Source organism: Mustelus asterias, chromosome 26 (assembly GCF_964213995.1).
Source record: "Mustelus asterias chromosome 26, sMusAst1.hap1.1, whole genome shotgun sequence".
In the NCBI taxonomy this organism is placed as follows: Eukaryota; Metazoa; Chordata; class Chondrichthyes; order Carcharhiniformes; family Triakidae; genus Mustelus; species Mustelus asterias.
Genome location: NC_135826.1, coordinates 41,431,923 through 41,449,298, shown reverse-complemented (window position 1 = coordinate 41,449,298; position 17,376 = coordinate 41,431,923). Strand labels below are relative to the sequence as shown.

The 17,376-nt window shown below is 44.8% G+C and overlaps 1 protein-coding gene across 5 annotated transcripts in view; it reads right to left on the bottom strand.

Annotated features, from left to right (window-relative positions):
- Positions 1 to 17,376, bottom strand: part of LOC144479625 (3',5'-cyclic-AMP phosphodiesterase 4C-like) — a 330,099-nt gene that overhangs the window by 169,444 nt on the left and 143,279 nt on the right. The window contains exon 1 of one of the 5 annotated variants that reach the window (XM_078198560.1): positions 7,740 to 8,208. The exons of 3 other annotated variants lie outside the window; for them this stretch is intronic. In XM_078198560.1, coding sequence (XP_078054686.1) covers positions 7,740 to 8,035 — 296 coding nt within the window. In that variant the 5' untranslated portion in view covers positions 8,036 to 8,208. Of the gene's footprint in view, positions 1 to 7,739; positions 8,209 to 17,376 lie in introns of those variants that run through there. One more of the 5 variants, XM_078198558.1, reaches the window with a different exon arrangement.

The following is a 17,376-nucleotide window of genomic DNA, read 5'->3' as shown; positions in this document are numbered from 1 at the left end:
GTCAGACACATTGCTGTGTGTCTGGAGTCAGGTGCAGGCCAGGATGGCAGATTTTCTTCCCTAATGAACCCAAAGTTTTTTTTAACAACAGACCGCATGCCAATCAGCCGTGATCTCACTAAATGTGGTGCAAAAAATCGGCACTGCCTACACTGCCACAACAAATTACTGATTGAAGTACATTCCTTCAATAGGTAGGGTAGAGACCTTACTCAACCAGCCCACAATTACAAAATCCTAAACTGTTAGATGTGATACGGTGATTGGGCAGCACTTGTTGAAACAATCCTGAGTGTGCTAATATCTATCTACCTTAACAACCAACTTAAGATAATCAGCCAAGCTCATAGGGTTCGTGGTGGGAGATACAGGAGGGATATCAGAGGTAGGTTCTTTACGCAGAGTGTGGTTGGGGTGTGGAATGGACAGTGATAGTGGAGTCAGACACTTTAGGAACATTTAAGCGGTTATTGGATAGGCACATGGAGCACACCAGGATGATAGGGAGTGGGATAGCTTGATCTTGGTTTCAGATAAAGCTCGGCACAACATCGTGGGCCGAAGGGCCTGTTCTGTGCTGTACTGTTCTATAACATAAACAGAAAATGCTGGCAAATCACAAAGGACTTGACAGCATCTGTGGAGAGAGAATAGAGCAAGGGGGCAATTCTTCCGTCAGCGCAGCGGGCCAGGAGAATCGAGCGGAGACCGTTTCGCAGGCTCCCCGCTGGGCGCCATGACCTCCACGCGCCTGCGGCAGCCGGATTTCCGACACTGTCAGCTCCACGCCAGAAATCAGCATGGAGCTGCATAATGTTTGCAGATCTTCATTTAAATGCTATTTGAATATCATGATGTGGAGTTGCTGGCGTTGGACTGGGGTAAGCACAGTAAGAAGTCTCACAACACCAGGTTAAAGTCCAACAGGTTTATTTGGTGCTACCAGATCAACTTGTTGGACTTTAACCTGGTGTTGTGAGACTACTTAGTATTTGAATATCATTAGGGGGCCCAGGCCCACTAGCCCCCCCCCCCCCCAGGAGTGGTTCGCTCCAGGGGGGGTTTAGTCTAGCTCCCCATTTGCGGGGAGCTGGCGGCCTGACCTGGCTGGAGTGAAGAGGGGGGTAATTGAGGCCTCTCAGAGGGTGAGGTGCTGCTCCCTGGGCATTTCCACCTTGGCAGTGCCAGCCTGGGCACCCTGGAACTGCCCAAGGGGCAAAGTGGCAATGCCAGGGGGAGTCTTGACACTGCCCACCATGCATAGGACAGTGCCAAGGGGGAGGGGGGGGGGCTCTTGGGGCAATCGGTGGGGTGGGGGGGTGGGGGGTGTCCCACTGCCATTCTGCATTTAGGCTGAGTGGCAGACGGAGGGAGGCCGGCCAGCGATCGTGGCTGGCCATCGGGGCGATAAGTCTGGAAGGCTGTAAAGTGCCCAGTCGGAAGATGAAGTGCTGTTCCTCGTCGCGTTGCATTTCACTGGAACATTGCAACAGGCCCAGGCAGACATGTGGACATGAATGTGTGTCGAAATGGCAAACAACAGGTAGGTCTGGGTCCTGCTTGTGGACGGACCAAAAGATGTCCTTCAAAGCTTGCAATGTGGTTTATTTATGTTTGCCTTTATCCTTCTAGTTGGTAAAAGTTGCAGGTTTGGGAGAGTTCAGCTCCGTGCGCTTGCTATACTCAAACACAATTCTGATGATAAACAAATCCTGGAATAGAACAGTGTGAGTTTAAACAGAAAGTGTCTGATATCCCAGGGAATAAATTCAAGGTAAATCAATTCTCTTCAAAAGCAAAAGGACTGACAGCCTGAAACATCTATCACCAGAAAAATGCAACCATCAACATCATTCTCTCAAAGCTTTTTCAAGTAATGTCTTGGTGCTGGTAAAGGAGATGGATCTCAGTGCTGGGATTTCAATACATTCTCATTGCAGGAGCACAGAATGGGAACACCATCACCTCCCAAGTCATACACCGTCCCAGTGTGGAACTATATAACCATCCCTTCATCATCACCGAGTTAAAATTCCTGGAACCCTTGAACACTCTGGGTGTTATCAGATTCAGTAAGGAGGAGGAATTTCTTCAGCCAGTGAGTGGTGAATGTGTGGAACTCTTTGCCGCAGAAGGCTGTGGAGGCCGGGTCATTGAGTGTCTTTAAGACAGAGATAGATAGGTTCTTGATTAATAATGGGGTCAGGGGTTACGGGGAAAAGGCAGGAGAATGGGGATGAGAAAAATATCAGCCATGGTTGAATGGCGGAGCAGACTCGATGGGCTGAGTGGCCTAATTCTGCTCCTATGTCTTATGGTCTAAGGCAACACATCACCTGGGGTGGACAGGGAAAATATCAGCCAGGATTCCTGCTCTGAAATGTAATATTTTATCCTCCTGATCTTTCCTAGCTCTCCAAAGACATCACTAGAGCTAATCTTGGATCATAATTACAAAATTAACTTGCAATCATAGCAGGATTAAGGACTGAAGGAGGTTTCTGGAAAGGAAAGAGGAAGATGATGAAAGAAGGAATGTTCAATGGTCGAAGAGAAGGACTGAAATGGAATACGCTACTGTTGTGTTTGCATGTTTTGGTTTTGTAAAACGTATATATATAATATTATATATATAGTAGAGTATTAATAGTGTGAAACTAGAGGTTTTGAAAAATTAAGCCATCTTTGAATATTGAAGGCACTTTTATGGGACATGTGATGAATCTGTGCCTTTACGAAATGTATTTGTCGTGTTTTTGTGCAGGATCTGTGGTAGCAGTTTGTTTTTTATTGGAGCTGTTCTGGCTGTATACATCAGCACTGTGTTGTTACTGCAGCAGCATAATTGATCTTAATTGCCACAATGTTTGTTTTAATTTGAACTAATGCAAAGTGCTGTTGTTTTGTGTTCTCCCCTGGGATGTTGCAGGTAGGGTTTGATCAAGCTGATTGACAGGCAAGGTCATATGACTTTTACCATAACTTTTACCAATTAAAATACTTAAACATGACAAAGTATAATTTTTAACAGCTGGCTATCTCTGTTGCTCCAGATTCTCAGGAGAATAGAACTAGGTACAGCTAGGCTTACACAGAGGACTCAAGCTCAGTTGCTTTTTGGGAGAAGAAAAATTGCCTTACTTGTCCCCTCTCTGAAGTCTGGAGACTGGAATCTGCTGGGGAATAAATCTCTTTCTCTAAGATTCTGCTGTCTGGAGGTGGAGCTTTCTCTGGAAATTGCTGCATGAGAATTAGAATACAAGTGTCTGTCTGGACCACTCTCCAAAGCTGTTAAAAGGCCAGAAATCTAGTAGCCATGTTTGGTTTCTGTGCTAACTGTGTCTAAGGAAGGGATTTATGTCAATGTGGGGACATTGCTAAATTGGAACAATTGTGATAGCTAGCCGTTAAGAATTATACTTTGCCATGTCTAAGTATTTTAATTGGTAAAAGTTATGCCACTTCTTTTTGTTATATTCTAACTGCGTTCTTAAATAAAGCTTGTTTTGATAAAAGCTACCGAGTGGGTCACTTGAATCATACCTGGAGTGAAATACCTTATGCCCATGCATAGTGTGTTATTATATAATATACACGGCATTATACCCAGTGATGCACGGTGTGTTATTATATAATATACACAGCGTCATACCCAGTGACACATGGTATGTTATAATATACACAACGTTATATTATATAACATACATGGTGTTATACCCAGTGACGCATGGTGTATTATATAATATACACAGCGTTATATCCAGTGACGCACGGTGTGTTATTATAATATATACAGCATTATATCCAGTGATGCCCAGTGTACTGTTATAATATACACTGCGTTATACCCAGTGACGCATGGTGTATTATATAACATACATGGTGTTATACCCAGTGACGCATGGTGTATTATATAATATACACAGCGTTATATCCAGTGACGCACGGTGTGTTATTATAATATATACAGCATTATATCCAGTGATGCCCAGTGTACTGTTATAATATACACTGCGTTATACCCAGTGACGCATGGTGTATTATATAACATACATGGTGTTATACCCAGTGATGCACAGTTATTATATAATATACACAGCGTTATACCCAGTGTATTATTATATAATATACACAGCGTTATACCCAGTGTATTATTATATAATATACACAGCGTTATACCCAGTGTATTATTATATAATATACACAGCGTTATACCCAGTGTATTATTATATAATATACACTGCGTTATACCCAGTGATGCCTGGTCCGTTATTATATCATATACACAGCATTATACACAGGAACAGAGTGAGGTTTGGAAGAGACCTCATCCTGAGTTAGACCAAACTGATTTATGGGATGGCGGGACTGAGGTACAAGGAGAGCATGGAGTTGGTTAGGATTATATTTGCTGCAGTTTAGAAGAATGAGTGGGGGTGGGGGGGTGGGGGGGGGTGAGATCTCATAAAAGCTCGAACAGGACTGGTCAGGGTAGATGTTCCCACTGGTGGGGGTGTCCAGAAAAAGGTGTCACAGTCTAAGAATACGGAGTAAACCTTTAGGACTGAAATGAGGAGCGATGTCTTCACCCAGAGAATGGTCAGCCTGTAGAATACGCTATCACAGAAAGCAGTTAAGGCAAAACAATTGTATGTCTTCAAGGAGCAGTTAGGTATAGCTCTTGGAGTGAAGGTTCTCACAGGATATTGAGGCGAGGCGGGGGGAGGGGGGAAGGCAGGATCAGGCTACTGAGTTGGATGATCCACCATGATCATAATGAAGGGCCGAATGGTCTACACTTGCTCCTATTTTCTATGTTTCTCTGTAACACGCACTTATCATATAATATAAACAATGCTATACCCAGAAATACACCATGTTATTAGAGTCATAGAAGTTTACAGCATGGAAACAGGCCCTTCGGCCCAACTTGTCCATGCCGCCTGGTTTTTACCACTAAGCTATTCCTAATTGCTCGTGTTTGGCCCATACCCATCTTACCCATGTAACTATTTAAATGCTTTTAAAAGACTAAATTGTACCCTCCACTTCTGCATCTGGCAATTCATTCCAGACACTCACCACCCTGTGTGAGAAACAATTGCCCCTCTGGACCCTTTTGTATCTCTCCCCTCTCACCTTAAACCTATGCCCTCTAGTTTTAGACTCCCTACCTTTGGGAAAAGATATTGATTATCTAGCTGATCTATGTCCCTCATTATTTTATATATAGAATATAGAAACCCTACAGTGCAGAAGGAGGCCATTCGGCCCATCGAGTCTGCACCGACCACAATCCCACCCAGGCCCTACCCCCACATATTTACCCGCTAATCCCTCTAACCTACGCATCCCAGGACTCTAAGGGGCAATTTTTTTAACCTGGCCAATCAACCTAACCCGCACATCTTTGGACTGTGGGAGGAAACCGGAGCACCCGGAGGAAACCCACGCAGACACGAGGAGAATGTGCAAACTCCACACAGACAGTGACCCGAGCCGAGAATCGAACCCGGGACCCTGGAGCTGTGAAGCAGCAGTGCTAACCACTGTGCTACCGTGCCGCCCCAACCACTGTGCTACCGTGCCGCCCCTCTATAGACCTCTATAAGATCACACCTAAGTCTCCTTCGCTCCAGGGAAAAAAAGTCCCAGTCTATACAGCCTCTCCTTATAACTCAAACCATCAAGTCCCAGTAGCATTCTGGTAAATCTTTTCTGCACTCTTTCTAGTTTAATAATATCCTTTCTATAATTGGGTAACAAGAACTGTACACCGTGGTCCAAGTGTGGCCTTACCAATGTCTTGTACAACTTCAAGGAGATGTCCCAATTCCTGTATTCAATGTTCTGACCGATGATACCAAGCATGTCGAATGCCTTCTTCACCACTCTGTTCATCTGTGACTCCACGTTCAAGGAGCTATGAACCTGTACTCCTAGATCTCTTTCTTCTGTCATTCTCCCCAACGCCCTATCATTAACTGAGTAAGTCCTGCCCTGGTTCGATTTACCAAAATGCATCACCTCGCATTTATCTAAATTAAACTCCATCTGCCATTCATCAGCCCACTGGCCCAATTGATCAAGATCCCATTGCAATCCTAGATAACCTTCTTCAATGTCCACTATGCCACCAATCTTGGTGTCATCTGCAAGCTTACTAACCATGCCTCCTAAATTCTCATCCAAATCATTAATATAAATAACAAATAAGAGTGAACCCAGCACTGATCCCTGAGGCACACCGCTGGTAACAGGCCTCCAGTTTGAAAAACAACCCTCTATAAACACCTTCTGTCATCAAGCCAATTTTGTATCCATTTGGCTACCTCACTTTGGATTTTGTGAGATTTATCCTTATGCAACAACCTACCATGCGGTACCTTGTCAAAGGCCTTGCTAAAGTCCATATAGACAACATCGACTGCACTGCCCTCATCTGCCTTCTTGGTTACCCCTTCAGAAAAACGCAATCAAACTTGTGAGACATGATTTTCCACTCACAAAGCCATGCTGACTGTCCCTAATCAGTCCTTGCATCTCTAAATACCTGTAGTTCCTGTCTCTCAGAATACCTTTCAACAACTTACCCACTACAGACGTTAGGCTCACCGGCATGTAATTCCCAGGCTTTACCCTGCAGCCCTTCTTAAACAAAGGCACAGCGTTTGCCACCCTCCAATCTTCAGGCACCTCACCTGTGGCTGTTGATGATTCAAATATCTCTGCTAGTGAACCTGCAATTTCCTCCCTAGCTTCCCATAACATCCTGGGATACACTTCATCCGGCCCCGGGGATTTATCTACCTTGATGCGCTTTAAGACTTCCAGTACCTCCTTCTCTGTAATATATACAGTCCTCAAGATATCATTATTTATTTCCCCAAGTTCCCTAACATCCATGTCTTTCTCAACAGTAAATACTGATGAGAAATATTCATTTAGGATCTCACCCATCTCTTGTGGATCCGCACATAGATGACCTTGTTGATCCTTAAGAGGCCCTATTCTCTCCCTTGTTACTCTTTTGCCCTTTATGTAATAGATACAGTGTTATACCCAGTAACAGGGTTATTCTATAGTTTACAGTGTTATACCCAGTAACAATACCCAGTATTTGTGTAATAAATACAGTGTTATACTCAGTAACAGGGTTATTCTATAATATACACAGTATTTAAAGTAAAGTTAAAGTTTATTTATTAGTTACAAGTAAGCTTACATTAACATTGCAATGACGTTACTGTGAAAATCCCCTAGTTGCCACACTCTGGCGCCTGTTCGGGTACACTGAGGGAGAATTTACATGGCCAATGCAACTTACTGCGCTTAACCAGCACGTCTTTTGACTGTGGATGGAAACTTGGGCACCTGGACTAAACCCACACAGACACGGGGAGAATGTACAGACTCCGCACAGACAGTGACCTGAGGTGGGAATCGAACCCAGGTCCCTGGCGCTGTGAGGCAGCAGTGCTAACCACTGTGCCACCGTATCACCTTTATACCCGTGTTATACCCAGTAACAGGGCCATTCTATAGTATACACAGTGTTATACCCAGTAACAGGGATGTGTAATAGATACAGATTTGTGCCCAGTGTGATATAGATTTCAGGAGCACTCTGAAGGGTGCTGCTCCGAAGCTTGGTATAATATTAGAATAAAAGAAAGTTCTCACCTTTCTTCCCACCTGGATCGCGTTGCACTTTTACCAAGTTAGCGCTGCGCCCTTACCAGGTTTGTGCCACAGTGAAGCGGCGCTGCAGGCGGATACTCCGGTTCATCATCAGCTTGCGGAAGAGCAGCGGGGAGTTTCTGGGCGAGTTCCGCGGGGAGGCTTTGGGGGAGGCAGCGGGAGATTTCCCGGGGACTCGGAGAGTTTGGAGCAAGTTCTTGGCGGCCTGGGAGAGCCCCCCGGCTGTGCCATCTTCACAGGCGGGCCAAGTCTCCTCCAAGCGAGGTCCCAGAGGGAAGGTCTGCTCTGTCTCAGCCGGAGGTCTCTCCCCCCCAGCTTCACCTGCCCCTGACATTGCACAGCAAGATCCCAAAGCTGGGCGAGGGGCCGCTGCACTCGCAGATCCTCAGGAGGTACGGTTGGAGTTTCTCAGAAAGGGAGAAAGTCCATCCCTGCCCTTACAGCAACTCCCTCCTTCCCAACAACTAAAAAAAACCTCTCTTGGCACAGAAACTGCCCAGCTGACTCGTGTTCACTTTGAATGTGTGTTTAACTAGAGCGAGAGAGATAATGCACAGAAATATCTTCAGGGAAGATGTGGAGGCAGGAGGAACATCAGAGGAAAAATAAACTGCTGTGAGACTAAGAGAGAAGTCCCTCACACTTCCTGATTTAAATTACACCACAAAGTTTAAACTATTCTTTCGAAACTGAAGTGAGAAGTGGGACGCACAGAACGAAAGTAAAACTTTCCAAAGTTCTCCAAACTTTTTATCCCCCCACCAGATCCAGGGAGGTTTCGAGGAAGTTTCAAAGTTCACAGAGTCAGTTACTTCCGAGACATTGCCCCCACCCCCCCCCACAAATAAAGCGATAACCACTTGGCCAATGCAAAGCCAGTCCCTTCTCGATAACATCCAGAGACAGTCAAAAATATACACTGAGTTCTGCAACCCACAAGTTGAAAAGTTCAACACAGCAGATCTATCTCGAGAGAAACTTTTACTGCTCATTCCCAATTTCAAAAACCTTGCCCCAATGGCCAAACCTCGGAGAGGCTGGCCGGAATTCTCCGGTCTCTCACGCCACCAGCCGCTGCCGGCGAGAACGGAGAATGTGGCGCTCAGCCAAGACTTCATTCACTGCAGCGGGGCCGGAGGATCTCAGCCGCGTGGGCGAGGCCGGAGAACCCCAGCCCATCTCTCTCTACCTCACTCACTGCAATATCTTTCAGATGTTTGCAATGGGAATAATTAATTTTCCTTTCTTAATTGGCACCGTATATTCACATTGAGATCACTCAGAGGGATGGGTGGCTCCCAGGACTGTTTTAAGTGAGTCTATAAATATCCCAGATTTTTTAAAATGGAAAAGCACATTTTTATTTGCTGGAACCACGGTTCTTTAGGATTGGCTGGGATAGACTCGGAGGAGATTTGAAAACATTTCACATGGAGATGCAGATACTCTGTAGGTCAGTGAGCCCAGGGGAGTGATGGGTAAACACAAACCTCTTGACTGGACAACTCACCTTGTGATCAGAAAGTTCTCCTTCCAGATCCCCCCCAGAATGGTCTATCTCTGCGAATGAATCTTAAAATGATCAAATCTCTCTCTGACCCCCCGCCCCATCTATTGAACTTTCTCCAGTCCCACAACTTTCCAAGGCATCTACTCTCCTCCAGTTCTGGCCTCGAGTACATTCCCAATTTTGAATCTCTCCGTCATTGCTGGCTGTGCCATCAGCTGCCCACATTTACGGTCTGAAATCCCCTCCCTAAATCGCTCCATCCCTCTCTTCTCCGTGAAGATACTCCTTCAAACAGGCCTGCTCTTGGTCATCTGTCCTCGGTGGGATGGTAAGTTGCGATAATGAAATAAGGAATTTACAAATGGATAAGGATAGGTTAAGTGAATGGGGCAAAATTGACAGATGGAGTTTAACGTGGATAAGTGTGAGGTTATCCATTTTGATAGGAAAAATACAAAGGCAAATAATTATCTAAATGGAGAAAAACTTCAGAGTGCTTCGGTGCAGAGGGATCTGGGTGTCCTTGTGCATGAATCACAGAAAGCTAGTGTGCAGGTACAGAAGGCAAATGGAATCTTGGCATTTATTGCTAAAGGAATGGAATATAAAAGCAGCGAAGTGTTGCTGCTGCCGTACAAAGCATTAGTGAGACCGCACTTAGAATACTGTGTACAATTTTGGTCTCCTTACTTGAGGGGGGATGGAGTTGCATTGGAGGTGGTTCAGAGGAGGTTCCATAGATTGATTCCAGAGATGAGGGGTTTGCCTTACGAAGAGAGATTGGGCAGTTTAGGCCAATGCTCCCTGGACTTTAGAAGAATGAGCGGAGATCTAATTGAGGTGCTGTCTTTTGGATTAAGCCTGAAACGTTCTCTGCCCTCTTGGATAGATGTAAACGTTCTCATTTCACTATTTCAAAGAAGAGCGGGGAGTTCTCGTTGGCGTTCTGGGCTAATATTTATCTCTCATGCATCATCACTAAATCAGATTATCTCAGTGCTACATGTGGATCTTGCTGTGCAGAAATTTGCTGCTGTATTTGCTACCAAATAAACCTGTTGGACCTTAACCTGGTGTTGTTAACACTCTTACTGTGTTTCCCACATAACAACAGTGATTTATAAGTTGTTTAATTGATAGTGTAACACTTGGGGATGTGAAGGCATCCCAATCAGGGAGGCCAATCAGCACCTTGTGTTGTGTCTCTTTGAAACTCACCAAGGCTCTTTAGGCAGCACCTTCCAAATTCACAACCTCTACCCCCTAGAGGGATAAGGGTAGAACGATAGAATCCCTACAGTGCAGAAGGAGGCCATTCAGCCCATTGAGTTTACACCAAAAGAGCATCTTACCCCGTGCTATCCCCTATTTACATTTACCATCGCCAATCCACCTAATCTTTGGACTGGGGGAGGAAACCGGAGTACACAGAGGAAACCCACACAGACACGGGGAGAATGTGCAAACTCCACATAGTCGTCCAAAGCCAGAATTGAACCCAGGTCCCGGCACTGTGAGACAACAGTGCTAACCACTGCCGCCCGTAAATGCATATGAACAACATCATCTATGGATGTAATACAAGATGGCACTGGAGCATGGCAATTTCTTGCAAGCTGTGCCCAGCACACCCTCTAATTCTATCTTTTACTCTCATTCTATACTTTTAAAGCTGTACTCTAACTCTTATTAACACTCTCTATGACTGTAACACTACATTTTGCATTCTCTCTTTTCCTTCTCCATGTAGGGTGTGTTTTGTCTGTGCAGCGTGCAAGAAACAATACTTTTCACTGTATACTAATACATGTGACGATAGTAAACCAAATCAAATCACCTGCAAGTTCCCCTCCAAGCCACTCACCATCCTGACTTGGAAATATATCACTGTTCCTACACTGTCGTTGGCTCAAAATTTTGGACTTCCCTCCCTAACAGCACTGTGGATGTACCTACAGCAGCAACTAAAGTCGGCGGCTCCCCAACACCTTCTTTAGGGCAATTAGGGATGGGCAACAAATGTTGGTCTTGTCAGCGATGCCCACATTCATTGAAAGAATAAAGAAATTACTCTGCCTCCCCCTGCTCTTTCTCCACAACCCTGGAATACTTTTCCTTTACAACTATTTATCCAATTCCCCGTTGAAAATTACGATTGAATCTGCTTCCACTGTCCTTTCAGCCAGAATTTTAAAAGATCACAACTTGCTGAGTGAAGAAAGATCCCATCTCCACTGCTACTTCCTTCGTCAATTATCCTAAAACTAATTTTCTGTTTTCCTGCTCTATTTTAATTCCACTTCCTTGGCCACGGAGAGAGAGTGCTAGTATCTCCCAATCAAACCAACAGAGGTATCGATGGTAATAAAACGCCTGTAGAAATGACTTATTTTTTCTTGTCAAACACTCGATCTTTTCATATGTTTCTAGAAGTTTCCAAATGTACAAGTCCTCTTCCCACTCCTCCTTAATGTGTGTATAATGGCCTTGTCAGAATGAGAGGTGGTATCATCAGAAAAAAAACAAATCTTTTGACTCCAAACTGTCACCACAGCATCAAGCATTCTTACAGAGAGATTGTTGGAGAGAATTACCCCAACGTTAATGCAACAGTGCTGTTCAGAGGCAGCTCCTGCAAGTTCCACGTGAAATTTCTCTCTCTCTATCTCTCACAATCTCTACCCGCGTGCCTCACACTGTGATCGGTGTTTGTATAACACATCAATAAGGCTTTTTTTGTTCGTCTGACCCTGTGTAAGCTGGCAAATGCATTACGGCAAAAACAGATAAAGAGATAGATAGAGAGAGAGAGAGAGAGAGAGGAAAAGATATACAGAACAGACAGGGAAAGATACAGAGATAAACAAAGAGAAAGAAAGTCGGAGACTATCAGATAAAGATGGGGACAGACGGAGAATCAAAAGAATGAAAGAGAGAAAGAGAAAGAGAGAGAGAGAGAGAAAGGGCCCGAGACAAATACACAAAAGGGGGGAACAAAAGAAAGAAGAAACAGATAGAAACACAATGAAGCAGAGACATGCAAAGAGGGACAGACAGGAATAGAGAGAAGTAGGGACAAAACCAGAGAGATGGAATGAACAAATAAGGAAAGGAAATTAATAAAATAAGGGAAGAGGGAATTAAAAAGAAAACAGAGTAAGCGACGGGGCAAAAATGCAGAGTGGAAAATAGACACAGAGTAAGAGAGAGAAAAAGAGAAACAATGGCACAGAGACTGAGGTGGTAGAATAGAGAGAAAGATGAACAGATACAGAGGGTAATGGCTCCAATTAATATTTCAGATCACATCCAATCTCATTGACTTATTGGTCATACTGAGCCTGGGGGGTGGGGGGAGTGGGAAGCTCACTGGGGTGGATGGGCTCCCCCTCTCGTTTAAAAGAAAATGTTTGATGGACAGGATCTTTGTGTGTGTGTCCAACTCGAGTTGTCCTTTCAGCAGAAACACTATCACCGTACAACTCTCATCAACTTTTACAGATGCGCCAGAGAAAGCATTCTTTCTGGTTGTATCACAGCTTGGTATGGCTCCTGCTCTGCCCAAGACCACAAGGAACTACAAAGGGCCTTGAACGAAGCCCAATCCATCATGCAAACCAGCCTCCCATCCATTGACTCTGTCCATACTTCCTGCTGCCTTGGCAAAGCAGCCAGCATAATTAAGGACCCCACGCACCCCAGACATTCTCTCTTCCACCTTCTTCCATCAGGAAAAAGATACAAAAGTCTGAGGTCACATACCAACCGACTCAAGAACAACTTCTTCCCTGCTGCTATCAAACTTTTGAATGGGGCGGCACGGTAGCACAGTGGTTAGCACTGCTGCTTCACAGCTCCAGGGACCTGGGTTCGATTCCCGGCTTGGGTCACTGTCTGTGTGGAGTTTGCACATTCTCCTCGTATCTGCGTGGGTTTCCTCTGGGTGCTCCAGTTTCCTCCCACAGTCCAAAGATGTGCGGGTTAGGTTGATTGGCCATGCTAAAAATTACCCTTAGTGTCCCGAGATGCGTAAGTTAGAGGGATTAGTGGGTAAACATATAGGGATATGGGTGGGATTGTGGTCGGTGCAGACCCGATAGGCCGAATGGCCTCTTTCTGTACTGTAGGGTTTCTATGATTCTATGACTTACCTTGCATTAAGTTGATCTTTCTCTACACTCTAGCTATGACTGTAACACTACATTCTGCCTTCTCTATGACCGGTATGCTTGGTCTGTATAGCGCGCAAGAAACAATACTTTTCACTGTATACTAATACATGTGACAATAATAAATCAAATCAAATCCATCAGGAATGGAAACTATGGCTGTTTTCATCCAATTTACAGCCAATGATGCGGAGGCTAAAATCCAGCGCCACCATCCCAATCCCAGCCAAGCCTGTGACCTTCCTGTGAACGGAGGGGTCACTATGCACCATGTGGCTCACTCTCCAGAGGTGGCAGTGTCATTATCAGATTGCTGCTAGGGAGGCAGTGGCCTATCCGAATATGGAGCCTCCCAGTGGGAACGATCCCCAATCCTACCAGCCACAAATCCTGAAAGTTTCCGGCATTCCCAACATTTCAGTCGCAGCAGGAGCCCAGGATGAGTCACTCTGACAATTAGTCATTTCCCAATCTCACTATTTACCAGAGTTTTTAACCTCAAAACAAAATCAGGGGAATGTGTTCAGGACAGTGTTGCAGGAGACATTGCCCAACGCAGATCACAGAATTGGTGCGACGGGGTTGGAACCGAGTCTTGCTTCAAGCATTTCTAACTCGCACTGATTTCCATTCGGCCACGATCTCCTGTCGCTCACTGACTCTGCGGCTTCAGCCCCAGCAACATCTCACCGAGACTTCTCACCTCACGTTCAAACTCCTCTCCACCCCCTCTCACAGTCTCTGCAACCCACAACCCTCTGAGCTTTGAGGTTTCTAGAACTATAACTTCATACAGATCTCCATCCTGAAAGTTTCTGTCAGATCAGCCATGAGCTTATTAAATGATAGAGCAGGCTCGAGGGGCTGAATGGCTATTTCTACTCCTTGTTCGTATATTTGTGTGCTGAGGGTTTGTTTCCTCCTGTGGGAGAGTCTAGGGTCAGAGAGCAAAATCTTAGAGGAAGAAGTCACCCATTGAAGACAGAGATGAGGAGGAATTTCTTTTCTCGGAGGGTAGTGAATCTGTGGAATTCTTTACTGCTGTAGAGGCTGGCTCATTAAGTATGTTCAAAGCTGAGATAGACAGATTTTTAATCTGTAAGGGAATCAAGGGTTATGAGGATAAGGCGGGAAAGTAGAGTTATAGAGTCATTGAGGTTTACAGCATGGAAACCCAGCCCAACTTGTCCATGCTGCCCTTTTTTTTTAAAACCCCAAAGCTAGTCATAATTGCCCGCGTTTGGCCCATATCACTTTATACCCATCTTATCCATGTAACTGTCTAAATTCTTTTTAAAAGACAAAATTGTACCCGCCTCTACCACTACCTCTGGCAGCTTGTTCCAGGCACTCACCACCCTCTGTGAAAAAATTTCCCCGCTAGACCCTTTTGTATCTCTCCGCTCTCACCTTAAACCTATGCCCTCTAGTTTTAGACTCCCCTACCTTTGGGAAAAGATATTGATCAACCAGCTAATCTATGCCCCTCATTTTGTAGACCTCCAAGATCACCCCTCAGCCTTCTACGCTCCAGATAAAAAGGTCCCAGTCTATCCAGCTTCTCCGTATAACTCAAACCATCAAGTCCCGGTAGCATCCTCGTAAATCTCTTCTGCACTCTTTCTAGTTTAATAAGATCTTTTCTATAATAGGGTGACCAGAACTGTACACAGTATTCCAAGTGTGACCTTAACAATGTCTTGTACAACTTCAACAAGACATCCCAACTCCTGTATTCAATGTCCTGACCAATGAAACCAAGCATGCTGAATGCCTCCTTCACCACTCTGTCCACCTGTGACTCCACTTTCAAGGAACTATGCACCTGTACACCTCAGTCTCTTTGTTCTGTAACTCTCCCCAACACCCTACCATTAACTGAGTAAGTCCTGCCCTGGTTCAATCTACCAAAATGTATCACCTCGCATTTATCTAAATTAAACTCCATCTGCCATTCACCAGCCCACTAGCCCAATTGATCAAGATCCTGTTGCAGTCCTAGATAACCTTCCTCACTGTCCACCACGCCACCAATCTTGGTGTCATCTGCAAACTTACTAACCATGCCTCCCGTATTCTCATCCAAATCATTAATATAAATGTCAAATAACAGTGGGCCCAGCATTGTTGAGGATTATCACATCAGATCAATCATGACAGAATCCAGAGGGTGGTTGTAGAGGATTGTTTTTCAAACTGGAGGCCTGTGACCAGCGGTGTGCCTCGGGGATCAGTGCTGGACCCACTATCATTTGTCATTTATATTAATGATTTGGATGAAAATATAGGGGGCATGGTTAGTAAGTTTGCAGATGACACCAAAATTGGTGGCATAGTGGACAGTGAAGAAAGTTATCTCCAATTGCAACGGGATCTTGATCAATTGGGCCAGTGGGCTGACGAATGGCAGATGGAGTTTAATTTAGACAAATGTGAGGTGACGCATTTTGGTAGATTGAACCAGGGCAGGACTTACTCAGTTAATGGTAGGGCGTTGGGGAGAGTTACAGAACAAAGAGATCTGGGGGTACATGTTCATAGCTCCTTGAAAGTGGAGTCACAGGTGGACAGAGTGGTGAAGAAGGCATTCAGCATGCTTGGTTTCATCGGTCAGAACATTGAATACAGCAGTTGGGACGTCTTGTTGAAGTTGTACAAGACATTGTTAAGGCCACACTTGGAATACTGTGTGCAATTCTGGTCACCCTATTATAGAAAGGATATTATTAAACTAGAAAGAGTGCAGAAAAGATTTACTAGGATGCTACTGGGACTTGATGGATTGAGTTATAAGGAGAGGCTGGATAGACTGGGACTCTTTTCTCTGGAGCGTAGGAGGCTGAGGGGTGATCTTATAGAGGTCTATGAAGTAATGAGGGGCACAGATCAGCTAGCTAGTCAATATCTTTTCCCGAAGGTGGGGGAGTCTAAGACTAAAGGGCATAGGTTTAAGGTGAGAGGGGAGAGATACAAAAGTGTTCAGAGGGGCAATTTTTTCACACACAGGATGGTGGGTGTCTGGAACAAGCTGCCAGAGGTAGTAGTAGAGGCGGGTACAATTTTGTCTTTTAAAAAGCATTTAGATAGTTACATGGATAAGATGGGTATAGAGGGATATGGGCTAAATGCGGGCAATTGGGATTAGCTTAGGGTTTTTAAAAAAAAAATGGACGGTATGGACAAGTTGGGCCGAAGGGCCTGTTTCCATGCTGAAAACCTCTGACTCTATGATCTCATTGAATGACAGAGCAGACTCAATGGGCCAAATGGCCTACTTCTGCATCTATGTTATATGATCTGATGGTATGGGGGATTGATGGGGGGATGTGGGGGAAATAGGGTCTCAGAGTTGAGGAGTCTGGATAATGTTTCCCCAATGGCAGGCGGATGCCTCCAGCTCGATGGTGTAGAGTACATTGGAGAGACACTGATAGTGTCCACAGCCTGAATGGACATTGGGAATTCCCACAAATTCTGGCAGTGCGATCAGTGATGGGAATGGTCACAGGGTTAACACGGGCACAGCATCTTTCAAAATCAAAGGCTTACTGATGTCCCAGAAATGAATGTAATTTGCAAAAATTGAATGAATCAACTTGCTTTTCATATTTTGTACAAAATTAAATAAATGTTCCTCAGAGTTTAAATTTCCATCACTGAGAACTACACTCCATGTTCCTCTATTCTACCAAAGACAGCAACAAGCTCCCAGTGAATGGGCAAAAGAACTGGACACAGCATAACTGAGCAACAGCAAGAAAGAACTGAGTTTGCACAAACCAGCAAGAACTAATTATACAAAATGCAATTCCTTCAGTTCGAGTTATCGACTGGACAGATCAGAAGGATTGGTGAATTTGTCATTCAGAGTTTTATCACTCCACTGACTCGTTCCCATGTCTGGGATCAATTAAATGCCCATCAGGGGCAGCACAGGCTCAAGGGAATGGATGACCTATTTCTGTTCCTATGTTTAGATAACTCCTTAAGGAGTTC